Below are 19,984 nucleotides of genomic sequence, written 5' to 3' on the forward strand. Positions count from 1 at the left end.
AATGTGCATCTGTCTACAAAATGTATGTCAGTAATGTAAGCAAAACCTTAATAAAACTAAACATTCTCTTTCAATTCTCAAATGTCAAATAAATATAACAGTCTGTTACAAAGTGAAGTCTGTAGACTCTGTTTCAATAAAAATACATATTATAATGTAAAAATTTATGAATTAAATAAAACTTATTTATCATAAATAAATTGTAGTACATAATACATTATGTATATGTAAAGGCATCAAGCAAGCCATGGATATCTTTTGTTTTCAGTCAATGTCAATTGTCATGTGGTAGCTGAAATTATTGCAAAAGTCATTAAAAAGAAAGTTACAAGTGTGTGTATGCAAAACCAGTGAGTACCAGTTCTGCTGTCCTTCAGGTCCATCAAAACTGAAATTTGTGACTAGTGCTGTGTACTGGTTTGCTGGAACTAGTTAAGGACTTGTAAAAATGTTTAGGTTCAAGTCCAAAAAAACTGAACATCTGGAGCTAGTTCTAGACTTACAAAAAAGAATCATGTCAGATTCCCTTTTTGTTCTAAACCACCTGAAATCTTTGTGGTGCAAAAAGAAAAAAAAACATTGCCATTGGGCATCGTCAAGTTACAGCCTCAGTAGATTTGGTGGCCTGAGTTTTGCCCAGACATGCCCCGCAAACAACGTATCTTGCTTCTAAACCCTGGTAGTGCAGTGCTCATTACAAAATTTTGTGGTAAAGATACCCTATCATCCATTGGGAAATGTCCACTCCATATTTTGTACAATGTACATGCCCTGGGTTTAAGTCCGGAACTGAACCTAAACCTCTGGACTTGAATCCGGACCTGAACATGGGTTTAGGTACACAGCACTAGTCATGCAACTATTTTTAGACTCCTAACAAAGATAATAGAGACATTTCTATTATGACATCAGATTCTTATTAGATTATACATAAAAGGTAACAACATAATTCCGAATGGACCAAGATTATCCTAAATTCATATGCTTGTGCCTAGGAAGTAAATAAAAAAATTATCATTTCAGTATATACAATTCAAACACAATTTGACCTGTCGTACTCTCCAAAACATGATACATGTAGTACAAGTACTGTTACTATAATCTGAACCTGGACCTGGAACTAGTACCCACCTCTAGCGCTGTGTAAAACCCACATTTAGGTACAAGTCCGGATTCAAGTCCAGAGGTTTAGGTTCAGTTCCGGACCTAAACCCATGGCATATGCAAAATTGCATGTCGGCAACCTTGCAATGTTGTTTGGGCAAAACTGTGGCCACATAACATGGAGGCCGACACTTGACGATGCCCGATGGCAATGTTTTCACATTTTTCAGCACAGATTTTGCAATCTACGGATGGTTTTAGGTTGTTTGGAAAGAAAAGGGGTATGTGACATGGGTTTTTTTTAGTAAGTCCGGTATCGGTTCTTGCCTTTTAGGTTTTTTCGGACTTGAACCTAAACATTTTTACAAGTCCGGAACTGGTCCAGCAAACTGGTACACACCACTACGTACATGTATATACCCACCTCTAGTGTGAAAACAATGTGAAAGTCAGAGGTGTACTTACTTTGTTTTCCCACAGTCACATGACTTGGTGACCATGACAGGGCAGGGTGGACAGGGACCAGGATGGCACAACCTGACAACAGGGACGAACAACATCATTACTGACCCTTACAGACTACATACACTTTTCACAGGGCTCGAAATTCATTTTTTGGGAATAGGTGCACTTGTGCACCCAACCTAAAAAATAGGGTGCTCAAAAAATATTTTGAGTGCACCATATAAAATGAAATACACATGTACATGTAAGTATAATGTCAGCAAAAACTATATTATATTTCATTTGTAAAGAAAAGTACTACATTGTACAACAGTTACCACTACAATAATTTTATTATTTTCTAACACTTGGATGTTAAGTATACACATTTAACATCTTTTTATTCTTTACATACAAAAACCTAAGAAAATATTTGGGTGCACTGGTGCACCCACAGAAACAAATTGGGTGCACAGCTCCAAATCTGGGTGCACTAAGGTGTACTTATGTTGCTGAACTGTGTACTAGCAATACTAGTACATAAAGCATTACTAGTAGTAATTATATCACCTACTCATAAGAGAACAGTTTGCATGTTTTACAGATATACAGTGTATATGAATGGAAAAGTAGAGTTGTGTATCTTACATGGTACAGAGATGAGGACAGTCCTTTTCCTTCTTCTTCCCACAGACATCACCACAGGAGTGGGGGGTCTCATTACGAACATAGTCTGGCTCCCAGACTTTCTCTGTAAAAACATCACAGGTACATGTTACATATAGTCCGGCTCCCAGACTTTCTCTGTAAAAACATCACAGGTACATGTTACATACATGTAGTCCGGCTCCCAGACTTTCTCTGTAAAACATCACAGGTACATGTTACATAGTCCGGCTCCCAGACTTTCTCTGTAAAACATCACAGGTACATGTTACATACATGTAGTCCGGCTCCCAGACTTTCTCTGCAAAACATCACAGGTACATGTTACATAGTCCGGCTCCCAGACTTTCTCTGTAAAACATCACAGGTACATGTTACATAGTCCGGCTCCCAGACTTTCTCTGTAAAACATCACAGGTACATGTTACATAGTCCGGCTCCCAGACTTTCTCTGTAAAACATCACAGATACATGTTACATAGTCCGGCTCCCAGACTTTCTCTGCAAAACCATCACAGGTACATACAGTACAGTTTAACAAAGTAAAACTTGCATGAGGACACTTAAATTTATTTTCATTGTCAATGTTGGAAAACTGATTGTGTAATGTTTTATTACTAAGGTGTCAGATCATACAGCTAGAAAAGTTCAGTCAGCTCGAAATATTGTCCCTTGCAGGGGTCCACCCCAAAAAAGGCTGGGGTCGGCAGTTTTTTTATTTTTTAGGGTTTGTTGGTAAACAGGAAACACAACATTTTACCTGTACCACTCAGAATTGGGGAAGTATGGGTCAAACTAAAACTGTTCAGAAACCGTTGCCATTATATTAAAAATGTGGTTGCAACAGGTACCACTACCAGACATTCTTGAAATAAAAATCCACCTATTATAATAGACATACATCCAATACATGACCAGTGCAGGTTAGGTGCAGGTAGTCATTAAAAAATACCTTCACAGCTCCAATTTTACCTGCACTATACTAACACATATCTTATTTAGGCCCTATTATAGCATATTAGGAATTGTGGGTAAGGTCATAGGTTAAGGACCCTGAACAAAAACAAATACATGCCCTACCTCACAACAGTTACAATGTGTACATCACGGTTCTTTTGCAAAAAAATATTTATATTTGTGGTTTTCGCGGTCACTGTTGTACTGCGAATTTATCATTACCGCAAAAAACAATTTGCTTTCTTTCCTCTGCACCTGCCACCACTGTGAACATTTAGTTCCACATATGTCATTTTTCTAAGACCACGAAATTTTGCTACCACAAATATAAAGTGATTTACAGTAAATCTAATTACCATATCATCCAGCCAACCAACCCTTTTGTCTGGTGCAACCACACCTTCTCAAATATTCATGGCTTCGCTTGATGTATGTGGTGGAATAATCTATTTGTGCGGGAGGGGGGGAAAGGTCTATTTTTGGTATGAAGAATGTGGTGAAGCCATTTGCTGCATTTGCTCCCGAGCAAATGTCGGCCTCTCTAGTTACTCCTCAGTTCTTGAGTGAGACCAGGTTTGACTGACAAATTCAAAAATAAGTATTTATTCTATAGCAATATGATCAGTAAAAACTTTAATCAAAATCACTATGTTTACTGAAAGACTACAAAATTTTGAAGAAGAGTTTTGTCTTCTTTAAGGTAGCTATTTCAGGAATAATGAATTAATTAATTCTTGAATGTGCACATTATATGCTGAATAAGTTCGATGGTTGTGTCTATGACTATATAGTATGAGGAAATATTATTATAATATATATAATAAATGGGTTGAAAAATGTGGTCAGCTTACAACAGCAGGGCTCGAAATTCATTTTTGGGAATAGCTGCACCGGTGCACCCAACATAAAAAATTAGGTGCAGAAATATTCTTTTGGGATGCACCAAATAAAACAAAACCTAATTACAGATCTTAATCTAATGCTCCTCTTCTAAGCTTGGATCTGAAATGGGAGCTAACTTACACAAAATCTTACACAAGTACAACAACTAAGATTTTATTATTTTTCTTACGCTTAGATGCCAAGAATATCCTGCATACTATTATGTACAAAAATACCTACAAAATATTTGGGTGCACACAGAAAAGAATTTGGTGCACAGCTCCAATTTTGGGTGCACTAAGGTGCACATGCACCCAGTATTTTGAGCCCTGCAACATGTACTAGGTTTAAGTGTTCATATATTGAATTTCATGTTACATATTATTATGTTAAAGGCATCCAATGCAATTTCAGGGCAGCATATATAACAAAAAATATTCAACATGACAAAAACTATTATTTATATTTACTGCCATTCCTTAGCACATTTATTCATCATTTCATAAAAAGTGAAAGTGAAAGTGATCTCGAACCAGTTTAGCTCACTGAAGAGCTAATCTTCCACTGGTCGTGACAGAGAAGACAGACGCTATGTACAGTATTTACAGGTTCATTGTACCGGGGAAATTCTCCTAGCTCTTTTTCGACAAGCACAATGAACAGTGGACCACGGCTTAACGTCCCATCCTAAGGACTGCGATCCTAAACAGTAGCGTGCATGTCGGGTGAGCGACAACAGTCGGGATTCGAACTCCCAACCTCTTAGTCCAGAGGCAGGATCGCTAACCACTGGACTACGCACGCTAGTTTAAGTGTTTGAAATAACCTAAAAACAAGTTATGCAAGGAATCTTTATTTTTTGGTGCCACCAACAAAGAGCTAGAACCAGCCTACTGTACAAAACAAGCAACTGTACTCCCTCAGCAACAGATATCAGTATGCTAGGGGATAGAGTTGATTTAACTTACAACAATAAAAGAGTGACCACAAAAATGGATTTGTTTTGCCACCCTAAAATTTTCAATAAATGCAGGGCTGGAAATACTGGGTGCATGTGCACCTTATTTACAATTTAGTGCACACAAATTTGGAGCTGGGAAGTTCAACCCAATTTTTTTTCTGTGGGTGCACCAGTGCACTGAAATGTTTTCTTAGGTTTTTGTATCATAAAAAGATGTTAAATGTATTACATTGTGGTATACAGTGTATCTTTAACTGTAATAAGGACGAAATTCGGGTATTCGCCCGCGAGAGCCTTACTGAATAAAATTTGATTTGATTTGATTAACATCCAAGTGTCAGAAAAATAATAAAATCATCGTTGTAGTTCTTTTCTTTAGAAATGAAACATATTAGTTTTTGCTGACATTCTACTGTCCACTTTTTATCTAAAGGTACAAGATTTTTCTTTAAAAGACGGACTGATTCGTGTCACCAGCGAAGCTGGAATCGTAGGAAAACGGCTCACTCTGTCATTGAAAAAGGTATCTCTGATTTTTTCTTTGCAAACCTCTAAAAACGCAGGAAATGCCATTTCAGAAGATTCATTTGTCAAAATTTCAAAAGCAGTGGGAAGAACCCCCCCATTCAAAATCAAGGCTACGGGCATGACTTATTTCATTTTATATGGTGCACCCAAAATATTTTTTGTGCACTTAATTTTTTAGGTTGGGTGCACCAGTGCACCTATTCCCAAAAATGAATTTTGGGCCTTGAATAAATGCATGAATAACATTTCATGCTAGTAGTAAATGACAACCTACCACAGAAGCACTTGTAAGCGTTGGGTACTTTGTGGGTGACGTTCTGACAGGCAGGACATCTCCAGCCTCTCTCCTCACCTTCCAGTGTGGCAGCAGGGGAGTGGGCCCACTTCTTTATACATCTGTAGGACACAGATACATGTACAGTCAGTACATGTGAAAAGTTTCGAAGTACATGATGCAGGTGGAACATGTGAAAGATTACAAGTAGTTCAAGGTCATACCGCGGGTGGAAAATGTGAAAGATTAGAAGTACATACCGCAGGTGAAACATGTGAAAGTTTGGTAGAGCATAACGCAGGTGGAATATGTCATCAAAGTTTGGAAGTACATACCGCAGGTGAAAAATATGCATATACAGACATATACATTATACATGTACTACAACAAGTGGAACATGTGATTGTGAAAGAAAGCAGGTGGAACATGTGAAAGATTAGAAGTATGTATCACAGGTGGAATGGTGAAAGATGACTAAATACTGCAGGTATAACATGTGAAAGATTAGAAGTACATGCTGCAGGTGGAACATGTGACAGATCTAGAGGCACATACCGCAGGTGGAACACATGAAAGATTAAAAGCACATACCACAGGGGGAACATGTGAAAGACTAGAAGTTCATACCACAAGTGGAACAAGTGAAAGATTAGAAGCACATACCGCAGGTGGAACATGTGAAAGATTAGAAGCACATACTGCAGATGGAACATGTGAAAGATTAGAAGCACATACCACAGGTGGAACATGTGAAAGATTAGAAGTACAGACTGCAGGTGGAACATGTGAAAGATTAGAAGCACAAACGGCAGGTGGAACATGTGAAAGATTAGAAGCACATACTGCAGGTGGAACATGTGAAAGATTAGAAGCACCTACCGCAGGTGGAATATGCATGTGAAAGATCAGAAGCACATACCGCAGGTGGAACATGTGAAAGATTAGAAGCACATGCCGCAGGTGGAACACGTGAAATTCTAAAAGCACATACCGCAGGTGGAACATGTGAAAGATTAGAAGCACATACCACAGGTGGAACATGTGAAAGATTAGAAGCACATACGGCAGGTGGAACATGTGAAAGATTAGAAGTACATACCTCAGGTGGAACATGTGAAAGCAATTCTTGCAGCTCCAGAGCGGAGCCTCCCTCTTGATGACATCACAGCACACCATGCACTCGTAGGTGTTGGTCTGGAGCTGCTCAATCAGGGAGGCTGGAAAATTAAGGCAGGGAGAACCAAATCAGGGTACAAAACAGTTATATACAACTACAAGTATAGTGGCTGATATAACTGATGCTTTGGTGTTATGATTTAAGCTATTGTAACACACATATAGCCCAATACGGAATATACAGTACCCTCCGAAACACTGTCAAACTCCCCCCAACTATGGTTAGGAGTAAGTTGGGAGCAAGGTTGGCCTACTGTTCCGCTGCACCAGCTAAATGTTTGAAAATGTTTCAAAATGTTGCAAATATTCAGGTGTGGCTGGGGGTTTGGCCACAGGTGGCAGGTGGTTGACTGACTGGTGTTTGCATAAGGTTCTGAATAAGTGAGAGGTGCTAGAAAGAACATTTAAATTTGTATAGGAAAAAATATACAAAAGGCTGGTTTTATTCATGCAAAAAAAAAAACCTAAATAGCAAAGTTCTTTGATCACAACAATTTATTTTTCATGAGCAGACGTTTCAATGACCGTCTGACATCTCCATCAGGGTAATTCTGCCTGGTTTACTCAGTGTACTGACACTAGATGTTACTTGAAAAATAAATGGTTGTGATCAAAGAACTTTGCTATTCATTTATTTACCAACCTGATGAAATTATTTACAGATTAAAAACCAACCTGTCTGTGACTCTGGGTCCAGTTTCTTCATCTTCTCCCTCCTCTTCCCTGCTGCCCTCCCACCTACGTCATCTCTCTGCCACTTCTGTCTGGACTCACCTCTCCAAGAACGTCTCTCAAAATCACTCGCAAATCCTCCTCTTGCACCTTTATCTATCTCATTCTGTTGTCCTCTTTCATATCTAACACCTTGTAACACTACAGGGAAGTCATTTACTGTGTTTTCCCTTCCTGAAACAAAGTTCCTCTCTCTCTTCTCTTTTCTTTGCTTCGGCATGTAATGTGTTGTATCTTCTGGTGGATAGTCTTTATAGTTTGAAGTTTTGCCTCTGTTGTAGTCTCTACCACTGTGAGGTCTATCTTTCCAGCTATCTCTATCTGCACCTGACCTATCAGGCCTCTTGTCTCTTCCTCCAAAGGCTGACCCATGTCTCTCAAACTGTGATTGGCTGGTTGGGTGCGCTATATTTTGCTTCCCACCCTTTGCATTGATATTATCAATAGCATGTAGCAAGTCACCGATATCTTTGGCTGTGACTTGTTTTCCTGAAGAATCGGATGTTTGACCCTCCGCTCCTTGTGGTAAAAAGTTGTCTGATTTCTTTCCAACTTTTTCCGAAGAAGTCTGCTTCTCTCTTGTATCCCTGGGCTTCTGGGTGTTTTTTCTGTGCCTGCTGCCTGTGTTTTCTCTTTGTTCTCGGTCACTCTTTCCTTGTCCTCTCCTTTCTCCTCTCCCACGTTCCCTCCATCCTCTGCCCCTGCCCCTGGCTGCTGGGTGTTGACTCTGCTGTTGTTGAAATTCCTGCGAGTCTGGCTGTTTCTTTCCATCACCTGCATTGAACAATACCAGTACATGTATTACCAAAATATGGGATACACACAAGTACAAGATCTGAAAATAAAACATTAACAAGTCAGGGTTCGAAATAATTTTTCTCAGATTGCTCACTAGGCAACCTAACCCGAAAGCTAGGTTGCCGATCAATATTTCAGGTTGATGTCATCACAAGCTGTTCATTAAGTCAGAGTGCTCAACTCGGAACCAAGAGGTCCTGGGTTCGACTCCTGACATGCCACCGATCTTGTGCCCTTGCGAAAGGCACTTTACACGACTTTCCTCACTTCACTCAGGTGGAAATGAGTACTAGTATTGTATTGTCCCGGGTTGGTGAAAGCATTAATATAAGTTTTTTAAAAAATTGAGTGTGCCATCACCACGTTTTGTGATTATATGTTGGAATATAAAAAAAAAATGTATAAGACAGGCCACCTGCAAAGTTATTGCGCACATGGTGGCCAAGGAGGGACACATTGTATTTCAAGCTGTTAAACATTTACACCGGGAAACCGGGCATCTCCCGTAAGTGTCACACAGAAACCAGATGACTTGTGCAGTTACACTACGAGAGTGGGTACCAAGGCCTGGGTTTGATTCCCGGCGTAGGAACCACTGAAACACATTTTAGGGGTGTGTGGTATACAGGATACAGGCCGCCAGCTCATGAACCAAAAGCACTAACCGCAAGGCTAAAAGGTCTGGACCTGTTAGACTGGCCAGCTGATGGTACGTGAACCAACTGTTACAGGTGTGACAGGTCATTCACTGTATCTGTATAGCCAATATAACCAGATAACTGTACTATGGTATAACCAGGTGTTGCCACACTGCATGCCTGCAAAAGGTTTGGGGTGTGTTAAGTCAAGGATATTATAATGTCCTTGGTTAAAGCACAGCTGTTATACCAGCTATACAGATAATAATGAATAAAATGTAACAATCACCTAGTTCCCCCAAAACATTTTCTAAGAATAAGTCAATTTACCGTTTAGCATTGTCTTCCTTCCTGAATTTATCTACCCAGTCACACCCCCCTCCCCCGAGCAGACGCTCAGTATTTCCTCTATGTGAGGAATAGTCGCCATTGGTATAACAGCTAGATAGTCTGTACATGGAAGTCATAAAAATAATTACTTGTGCTGCAGCATATTTTCAATTATGATAATTATGATGTTATGGTAAAATATAATATTACCTGTGGGAACGTTTCCAGACGCTTCCATTGCTACCAACTTACACACCAGTAGTGAGTTCTGTGACTCAACTACTTCCTGAAAGTTTTATACAGAACTGTCTTGCATAACCTGCTCTAATATTGGTCAATAATCGAAAATTCTTGCACAATCGGAAGTAAAACTGTCGCAACGATCCATGCTGCCTGACCTAGAAGTGCTTCTGGGTCAAAGGTCATATTCTGGCGCGAAACTATGCCTACGTCACTTGCTTACCCCGGTCTGTGATGCCGTTTAAAATTACAGGGGTTTGCCTAAATTTTTTATTCCTTTACCTAAAGACTTTATCAAATACGAAAATTTGACAGGAAAAGACATGTTACGGATCTTATGTGTTTAAAAATGTGATTTTATTTGTGTAAATTTGAGTCTGATGAAGGTACATTGGGGTCTAAGGTAGATAGCGTGCTGTGTGCAAAATATAGCTTGGCTTGGCCGGAGGGACGAGCTCAAGAGAACGCCGTCGGTCAGAAACATCGTCTGCGGTCAAGGTTTTCCTCAGAGTTTGTCCTTTGGGCACGGCCACTGACAGGAAACCTCAAGAGAAACGTCACCTGAACAGTCTGGACTTGCACTGGCGGTTTTTTACGGTCCCGCGCGAGCTGAACATAGGCGTAAGTGTTGTGAGGAAGTGTTGCAGAAAACTGAGCTTGTCTACGTGTGTACACGGTACGCGGAACTCACTCTGTTCTTGTTAGGGTGTTGTTAACTCGTTCTGCGCAGCGTTAGCATATCTACACTAAACCTAGTGTTTATAGAAAGTACGATATCTAACCACGAGTGTGTGTGACTTCATTTATGCGCTGCTACCCTTGCTTAGAACGCTGCAAATGTCTGCATGTAAATCATAAAGGGGCCACTGCAGGGGGCAAGGTGTGTGCGTGCGTAAGTGCAAGCGTTGATCCAGCAAGTTCATAGCTTTAAAAAAATTATGCCAAGCATATAATCTTATTATCTGAGACAAAGAAGCATCTTCATTTAGAGAAAGAGGCAGAAGCTGCGTTAAATCTGTATTAGGCTTTCTATTACTCATTCCTTCGCTCAAGCAAATTATTTGTTTTCGGAACTATTTTTCGTGTCTGTAAGACAAGAACATGGCGGCGGCGCTGTACAGCAAATTATGCAAGCGAATTAACTCTCACAGATTTCACCATTATGATGTACATTTGCCAGTAGAAGTAAGTAGAAAACAGATCAGGTTAAAAATTTTTCTATAACTCTTAAATTAAATATCGCAGTGGAATATTCTTTCAGAAATAATGCTAAGTCCAGTTCATTAAAAAAATAGCAATCCTACTTATAATACTGTAAGTCAAAAAGTTGTTGGAATGGGGTGTACTACTATTGCTACTTACAATACTATACTGTTATATATGTAGGTGTATGTGTATTTATCTACACACACATGCTAAAGATTTAGGAATTTGTTGTAGGAAAGATAGCAGCACCCTTGCTCCTCTTCAGCTGTTCCCTGATTGACTACTAGTATGTACAGATAGTTAACACAGGAAGGTGGGGCTACTAGTGATAATTACTGTTCTTTGTCCCAGGCCAGGGGGTTGAGTTTACATCATACATTTGGGCCTGTTGAACAATAATATTTCATAGTATTCTGCATTCCTTCAGCAAGACTGCATCTTACAAGCTTATAATTTTTTTTTTATTCAGGGCTTGATATATAGTAGATTCATTCCTCAAGCTAACTAACATCTCGCACCCACAGTCGTCCCTCTGTAAGACATCTTAAGCTGCATACTAATAGTCCCCGTTTAGAACTTTTATTCAGCCAGTCACGACCGATATTGCCCTGTGGGCATCTTCATGTACTGAGGCTAAATGACAATTGTAATGTAAGTTCGCCTTTCCAGTGCATTGTAATTTAGGGCTCGAAGTATTTTTTCCTGCATACCTGCGCATTAAGGTAACATTGAAAGCTACCTGCACCAGACAAATTTTGCCTGCACCACTTAGAATTTAGGAAATATTGATCACCCTAAAACTGTTCAGAAACCATTGCCATTATTTTCTTTAATACTTGTACTTCATAGCTGGGAACAGTGAATGCAGCAAATAAGAATTCACATGCACCTACTAGTAGTACTAGTACACTTGTTTAGTACATGGACTGGCGTAGGTTAGGTGCAGATAAACAGAAATACCTGCACAGCTCCAATTTTACATGCACAAACCTGAATGTGTAGGTGGTATTTTGACAAATTGGAACTATGTACAAGCCTTAAATTTTCACCAACTTAGTGAACTTACCCACTATTTTTTACATACTAAATAATTCACAAAGTGAATAATTTAGTATGTAAAAAATAGTTTGCATGCTAGAGTGCCATGGATTTGTCAGGGATGTAATCATGAAACATACATGTAACATACTAGTACATTTCAGACTTAGTTCCATCAGCAGAGTTTACATTCAGAGCTGTTGTTAACCCCCAGCCTTTTCAAAGATGTTGGTTAGGTACAACTCAGTAGATTTTAGAATTATAGCCGGTAACTCATGAAGTGAAAATTTAAATTTTTAAAGACTTTTTTCAGATAATAATTGCTGCCTTGAACTACAAGTAATACTGGCTAGGCAGATACAGAAATTCAATGAATGTTGTGTGCACTGTACATGTTTATGTTTATGTACAGAGAGTGTAAACATTGGCTGCATGATGTCTTTAACTTTTTTTAAAGAAATCATTTCATTTCTTTTTTTTTTTTTTGTCTATGAAGTATAGGCACAGTACAACGAGATGAATAGCTAATGCATCACATTGTGTATAGTGCAAGCATTTTGATAATGCTTATAACTTTCAGTAAACTTGTATGTATACTGCTGAAGTTACGGAACTGCAATTTTGTTTCCGTAAGTAATTGACTGTAAAAGTACCATAAAGAAGCTTGCCTCATAAATCGAGGCCCTTATGGTCTCTGTACAACAGGGGCTGCATTATATCATTATATGTGGTAGAGATGTCTGCATTTTGGGTAATTAGGGCAATGGTATAATGTTCCAGGGTAGCCTAACCCCATGACATAGCAGCCATATACAGCCATAAATAGCTTTATTGTAAATCTAGCAAATCGGTTGGAAACAGAGTTTTGAGAAACTGGCACTTCATTAGTTGATATGTTTTTGTCACTGTATAGAGAGTCTGACTCTAAGAGACCACCTACTACCAGAAGCTTCTTGCAGGCACCGCCCACGATGTACAAGGACAACTGTAGTCCCCAAACGCGAGTTTGCCGTGTCAGAACCCAGAGAAGTGTGGCCTGGTGTTAGAGAAGTTAAATAAACAACGTGACTTCCACGCTAATTCTAAACATGCCATGTAACTAGGCTCAGTCTTGCTTGGTTGGCGGTATGACCCGTCTCTGCTCTTGATGATGCGTCAGAAAGAGGTCACTTGGATCATGTTAGATCGTGTTAGAACATGACATTCAAAAGCTGGTTTTCCATGCTCAGTCCCATTGGGAAGGAAATGAAAACAATTTTTCTTGATGCATGGTTTTGTGCAGTTATGGTGTATAGAATTTTGATTTTACGTTGTTAATTGTATACTCAATTTTGGAGGGAGGGCCCAACAGATTGTAAACTAGTAGTTTGCGGTAAAGAGGCAAAGGTTAAGATTTTGATAGGAGCTTGAACCTTCTCAAGCTGTATATCGTTCTATGATTACAAGGATAAATAATTGCCATGCCTTCACTGATTTTTCAATGCTATGTATGCTAATACGCCACCCAGAAGGAAAATTCAGCCCTTTTGACCAAGAAAGTGTCTCTGCTAATTTACTTGTACAAATTTGGTGGTCGATGAGTGAAGTTTTCGTAGTGTGGTGTTACGACCTCATTAAAAAAATAAAAAGTGACAGCCACAGCTGTGTGAGTCGTCATCACCACGTGCCGTGATGAATTACAACTTGTGCCCCTCCCGCTTATTTACAAAGAATATCCATTTATCACCGTGGGGTACCGTCAGAAATTGCTCTACTTGATATGGTCGATTGGCATTTGTTGCTTCAGACCCGTCCCATTTTAAAGCGTTTCAAGTCCATGTAAGCCGATTCCCAGTATTTCACCGTTGGAATCTTCTCTTGAGTTGTTTCTATGAGAGCTCCACCCTAGCTATGCAACTTTGGGCCCTGCTCTTCTTCAGTGTTTTGGATTCCTTGTTGTAAGCGATCTGGGTTTCAAAGTGGTAAGAGACAGATGCAAGGGAGCGTCATTGTTTAGAATAGCTCACCCCTTAAACTCTCGCAGCATGCTTTGAAAAGAAATAGGCGTTTGCATAAAACAACAGCAAAACCCAAAAATACAATTGGACCGGCAAACTTCCCTGGCATTCGTTGCATGTTCCTCCCTAAGTCGGGTCTTGGTCCCCAAGCCGAAAATTGTCGCTAGGGACGGCATTAACAGTAAGTCATATATGTGACCGGATGGGAGATAGTGTATTTGAGGCCCATTCAGCGCAGCCGAAAGGATATCAGTATGTTGTGTCAGTGTGTGCTAGCGGTAAATTAAGAATTGACGGGTTTATGTGTTTCTTTTGAATACTGCCGGTTTGCATGTTTGCGAGACTAATTGATCTGTGAATAGCGTGTTATTTTTAACATCAAGGTCATTGCTTTCAATGTTGTTTCTCTTGCTTCGACAGATTGAAAACATTGCCGGTGGAAAGTGCAGCAAACCTGGCTAGGAAATATCGCCTGGCGCGGTGACCGATAGGATAGCGCTCGGTTGCGAAACGCAAGGTACGCGGTAAATGCGACTACCCATTATTTCTGGCTGCTAGCTCTCCTACACGTCTATCTCGCTCCGTACCAATGCTTGACCTATTGGTGGCATGTTGGCATATAGTTCATTTTCCGACCTTTTCGGTCACCAAGTTAACATGAGTCACGGCTGCATATTTGCTCACATTTTCCGGTCCATTTTACCTTCATCAGCGCTCTTCCCTGTCTCTTGCATCTGTCCCTTACATCATTCCATCTCCATACTTCGCAGCCTGGGTGCCACAGCGCGAGAGGATGCCGATCTCTTCGGCCGGCTGCCTCAACACGCACCCCCTACCAGAGACAGTTAGCCCGGCGTCCATTTATCGAGGTTGTAGTGGGCTCTCTTCGGAGCTGTAGTAGTTTTCCCAGGCCCAGCTCAAATGTCCACCCGGTGTCAATTTTGCTTCCGTGCAAAATCTCCCGGGTAGCCTAATTGAGTCGGGCGACGAAGAACTCCTGCAGCGCCGAGGAGAACCCGCCTCAAAACGATAGATTGGACACAATTCTAGTTGGAACTCAAATTATCTCTCGCGCCGGGGTAGGGTGCCTACTATGGGAGCGGGGCATGTTGCTCCCCCGGCCGAAGAGATTAGTATCGTCTCGCGCTGTGGGTCTGGCATCCCACCAGGATAACTTCTTCTTTGAAACCTTATTTCCATACGTCTCTTACCGCATAAGACATTGCTGTAAACTCTCGTTTGTGGTGCTTGCTCTTTCTGTTGCATTGGTATACGTTTCTTCGCCCAAAGGAAGCATGCGAAAAATGTCCGTCCCTTTGGAATCAGGCAAATAATCCCGCTCCACGTTTACACGTGGATCCGTCAATACGGCCATGTGGACATCACTTATGCGCTAGATAAATGACGATTGCCAGTATTCAAACAGTTGCCACACTCTTACTATGTTGTAGTCACGTTTAACCGTAGCTGTAAACGGCGAGAATATTTTTTTGCTTATTTGTTTCTAACGGTTACAGACGCTGTAGTGTACATTGCAAGTTCGTTTTGCCTTTTTGCAGCTCAAAGCAGAATCTGACAGGGCGGCAAAGTCGAAGTGAGGATCCCAGCGCGAGAGTTCAAGCGGCGAAAGCGGCGCCAGCGAAGTTTCCTCGGCCTGCCGTGTGTGTAGCTGCAAGTGGCGTCGGAAAGTCCCGTAGATTGCCCCTTAGGCGAGGCGACAGCTGAGTAGTACTGTCCAGCTTTGTAGCACACCTGTACCTATCTAGGACTTAAAGCATATCCTAACATTCGTAAGAACACAGGTAGAAACTTTTAGAAGTGTCAGCATGAGTGATAAGAATAAGGATGATGACATCTGCCGTGACTTTCTGCGGAACGTCTGCCGGCGAGGTAAGCGGTGCAAGTACCGTCACCCGGATGATGAAGGGGGTGTGGGCGGCCAACAGAAGCAATCCTACGTCTTCTGTCACGACTACCAAAACAAGGGCTGTGATCGGAACAACTGCAAGTTCATCCACTGCACTAAGGAAGAAGAGGACTTCTTCAAGCAGACGGGAGAGCTGCCGTCTAGTCTACAGAAGCAGACCGGCGGTGGCGGGGGAAATGCCGGGCCCGGGATGCTCGGGTTGGGAGCCAGTAACGGCGGTGGGTCGCTGGGAGGCGGTGACATACCGATTTGCCGCGACTTCTGAAGAACGAATGTCACCGTGGCAACAAGTGTAAGTTTCGCCATGTGGCCCAAGACGAGTACGACTATCCATTGAGTTCACGCGACTCCCTGGCACCAGAGCCGCCCTTCGCCGTCCTACACCTCCCGGTACGACTCGTACGAACCGCGCTACGACGACTACGAGTACGATCGCCTCCGTCTGAAGCGGCGTAGAGACGACCTGGACTTCGACTACCGTGAACGGGAGCGCGACTACGAACCTCCTCGACCACGCCCTCATCTGGACTACCGATTCCTGGAAGACGAGAACATCATGCTTCGCAGAAAGATCGACGAGTTGAAGAAGCAGGTGTCCGACCTGCAAGCGACTAACGAAGTCCTGCTCGAGCAGAACGCACGCTACCGAACCGAGCGGGCGCTGCAGCGGTCCGGCACCCCGCCTCGCTCCGAAAACCTCCCCGTCACCAACTATAACCACGGGATAATCTCACAAGCCATCACGCACACCATCAGCCATGCTAGCGTAACCAACCCGCAGATTCCACAAGCACCGAGCGTAACGCAGCTCAACAGCGCTCAGTCGCGAGGGCTCGCCCAGGACCTGCTGTCCGGGCCTAACGCCGCCGCCGCCGCTTCTGCAGCAGCCATCCCCATCTCCCACCAAGGTAGCACCTTACCCGTGTCTGTGGCACAGGCCATCGCTTCAGTTGCGCAGCAAGGTTTGGTGTCTTACCCTATCATGACTGGCAACATGCGCACCGCCATGGCCCAGAGCAGCTTGTCCCAGAGCTTACCGCAACACTAAACACAACCCCCTTCCCCCTAACACTGGTTCCATTACCCTTCCCATTACCAGACGTAGTCAGATTTTGCTTTCCGTCATGTTTAGTGGCTATGAAAGTCGTCTCTGTTCAGCTCAGGGCGAAAAGTTCGTAAATGTTAGTGTGCTTGGATGTGGGAAAATGACTCTAAAAAGGTCAACAACAGGGTAGCGACTATGTGTTTGATATTGTAAGCTTGATGTGTTAAATATGTCCTTTGTGTACTTTCGCAGGTTGCTGCAAAACGTCATGTTAGACTCTTTTATATTTTTCGGGCGAACTTTAGTTGATTCTTTGTGTAAATTGTAGACAGGCTCCCTACGTAATGCAAATGCGCGTTCTGATGGCTGGATGAAACACTGTACATTGTTAACATCTTTCTTCAAAGTGTTTGCGTACACGTATGGGCGACATATCCAGAGATTTTTTTGTGTATACACGCTTGATTTTTCCCTTCTGTTTTACACAGTAAAGTGTGATATTCTGTAACTTGATGGAGAAAAGTGACACTATTCCTATAGTAACTTACCGTACTGAACAGTATAATTGTGCGTCCTGTATTTGCGCTAGCTCTCGCAATGCATGGTGTAGCATAATATTTTTTTGTATACCCATTTTCATTGTGATGTTACATATAGTAAACAACATTGTAATCAATAGTGTTATATCTTATCAATACTATATATCTTCATGATTGTCTTGCGAATGTACGTGATACACAATAGGGACAGATTCAGGCCAACAAAATCCAAGAGACCAATACCAGCGTCCCTGTGCCTGAACAGAATGTGAGTCGAGTATCTATTTTACTCTGAAAGTTTAACGTTATGTTTTCACTGTCTTCAACAGCACCATGTCATACCTTTGGCACGAAGTGTATATGTATAACTACAATTCTTGTTGTTAAATGTTTTTGTTTTTCATATAAAGTAACATTACTTTTGTGTTACCACAGTCATACAGTTGATGTTCTGTCTGGTTGTTATGTACTCAAAGCTGCAAGCCTATGTACAACTGTTTCACGAGCCTGTATATGTTGAATGTAAGCCATTGGGTAACACATTATAGCTTCTTGTAGAGCAATTTTATTGAGTTAATAATTGTTTATATACACCTTCCTCGATCATTCCTCTCCAAAATGCGGTCACCACACGGAAATCGGTCTTAAGGGGAAGGATGTACAATCGTTTCCTTTATACCATTACCTTTGTGGTGGCCCATTTATTCTGTGTATTTCTAGAAAAGTCCCATAGTCACATTGGTGCCCAAGCCACGTCTTACCTAAAAGTTGGATGTATTCCAAAACTTCTTTAAGCGGTTGTCGTTCTGTATACTGTATGATGGAAGCATTTGTGAATTACCTTCCTTTATAATATACTAATAATTGATCGCAAGTAAATGGGCAAAATTGTGGTAACTGAAATTGTACTTGTATGATTTTCTTTTCTGTCTTGGGCTTCTCTGTGGCACGGGACTCATGCCTACCTCTCTTGCTGCATAAGATTGATAGTGTGTACCATGACTGGTTAAAATGGTTATCAGTAACATAACCGGCTTATAATGCCTGGGATTTACGAAATGTGTAGATGGTGTAACGATATACGATAAAGGTTTTGCAGTTAAATTTCCGATTAGCTCCTACTGTATATGTAGGACTCGGTGACAGAAATGTGCACAGTGGACCAATTGACGATTTGTAAAGAGTTGGTCAAATAAAACGTGTGCTGTAAAAATGATATTGGTTTCTTGAATGTTTTGGTGTGATGTAGCCTCGTTTGCCAGACTTTAAACTGATTAGTTGAACATCGATGCTAGATGGCTGTGGTTGGCTTTTAGACTCCTGCAAAGCAAGGTCAATCGTGGTTAAGTGTAAAGGAACAATCGCTAGAATAGCCTGGTATCCAGTCTTACGTGATTGGGGGTGTTCAGGCAAGCTGTGTCTGCGGGACCTCTAAAAGCTTCCACCGCCAAGTGCAACAGGCCGTCCCGCTAGGAGTGTTACGCTAATAAGAGACAGTATGCTTGGGGATTTGGTTTTCCCCCAACACGAACGTGGAGGGCTAATTAATCTCTCGTGAAATACACACCGAGAAACCTATGTGAGGCTGGCGGGACAGAGCTCTTGCGGCCCCGACCACGATCAGACTGGATACCAGCCATAAAATACTTGTATATGTGTGTGTGTGTGTGTGTAAGGGATGATGGTGGTTGTGACAAATGTGGTATATGGGTCACCGATGGCTATCAGAGCTACAGGACTGAATCTGTGTGAGAGGTCCCGAACCACCACCCTAAAGAGGAGGTGTTAAAGAGTATATAGCATATTTAACCCGTTCTTTACACCACAAATAAAGCGTGACCTGACCTTTCGACAGAAGCCCAAGTTTGGTGGGTCTGACTGTAGAGTGAACCCGGGAAGCCTGCCGTCTGGAGACCAGATGAAGTATGTAGAACACGTCCGGTGTGTCCGGTAAGATTGTGGCTGACGGGGGAAACCATGTGCTGGTCGACATGTCACAGTAGCTTACTAGGCCACACCGCCTTAATTTTATGGATGATATCCGCGTGCGCATTGATTTTCGCCTGCTCTCAAAAAAAAAAAAAAAAGATCACGCCCACGGAGCCTCTGGCCTGGCTCTAGGCCTGGGTAGTCCATGGTAGTTAGCGACAATACGGAGCCGGTGGTCACTCTGGAGGATGGCACCCAGGCTACCGAAGCTCCACGACTCAAGAACTCAGTATACTAGTATACGTACCGTGGCCGATTCATAAATTGCTCAAAAAGCCAGCACGTGCCGGCTTGTCGTATACGTCGCTAAGTACTGCCGCAAATTCACAATACCATCGATTCCTGTGGTTTAGTAGCATTTTTATTTTGGCCGGAAATTTTATTTTTTATTCGCCCGCGCGCACTAGTTTGGGGGTCTTCAGAGGATGTCATCCAAAAAATAAAGTCGGTGTGGCCTTAGATGAAGCATGGTTCTCACCAGAATTTGTCTCTGTAGAGGTCTATCTGTATCTG

At 41.8% G+C, this 19,984-nt stretch overlaps 2 protein-coding genes across 2 annotated transcripts in view; one reads left to right on the top strand and one right to left on the bottom strand.

Annotated features, from left to right (window-relative positions):
* The window catches only part of LOC109472396 (transcriptional repressor NF-X1-like), a 37,505-nt gene extending 27,571 nt beyond the window's left edge, over positions 1 to 9,934 (bottom strand). Inside the window, exons 1-6 of the mRNA XM_019772166.1 lie at positions 9,701 to 9,934; positions 7,668 to 8,498; positions 6,916 to 7,033; positions 5,817 to 5,938; positions 2,197 to 2,299; positions 1,570 to 1,641 (exon numbers count right to left, since the gene is read on the bottom strand). Coding sequence (XP_019627725.1) covers positions 1,570 to 1,641; positions 2,197 to 2,299; positions 5,817 to 5,938; positions 6,916 to 7,033; positions 7,668 to 8,498; positions 9,701 to 9,728 — 1,274 coding nt within the window. The 5' untranslated portion in view covers positions 9,729 to 9,934. The remainder of the gene's footprint in view (positions 1 to 1,569; positions 1,642 to 2,196; positions 2,300 to 5,816; positions 5,939 to 6,915; positions 7,034 to 7,667; positions 8,499 to 9,700) is intronic.
* A 204-nt stretch (positions 9,935 to 10,138) lies between these two features.
* Positions 10,139 to 18,698, top strand: LOC109472397 (zinc finger CCCH domain-containing protein 10-like). The gene is given in 5 exon segments (XM_019772167.1): positions 10,139 to 10,351; positions 14,392 to 14,488; positions 15,531 to 16,158; positions 16,161 to 16,270; positions 16,272 to 18,698. Coding segments are annotated over 3 exon segments (1,146 nt in total). The 5' UTR covers positions 10,139 to 10,351; positions 14,392 to 14,488; positions 15,531 to 15,797; the 3' UTR covers positions 16,947 to 18,698.
* Positions 18,699 to 19,984: the final 1,286 nt, after the last annotated feature.

Source organism: Branchiostoma belcheri, unplaced genomic scaffold (genome assembly GCF_001625305.1).
Source record: "Branchiostoma belcheri isolate BF01 breed outbred unplaced genomic scaffold, Haploidv18h27 scaffold271, whole genome shotgun sequence".
Classification (NCBI taxonomy): domain Eukaryota; kingdom Metazoa; phylum Chordata; class Leptocardii; order Amphioxiformes; family Branchiostomatidae; genus Branchiostoma; species Branchiostoma belcheri.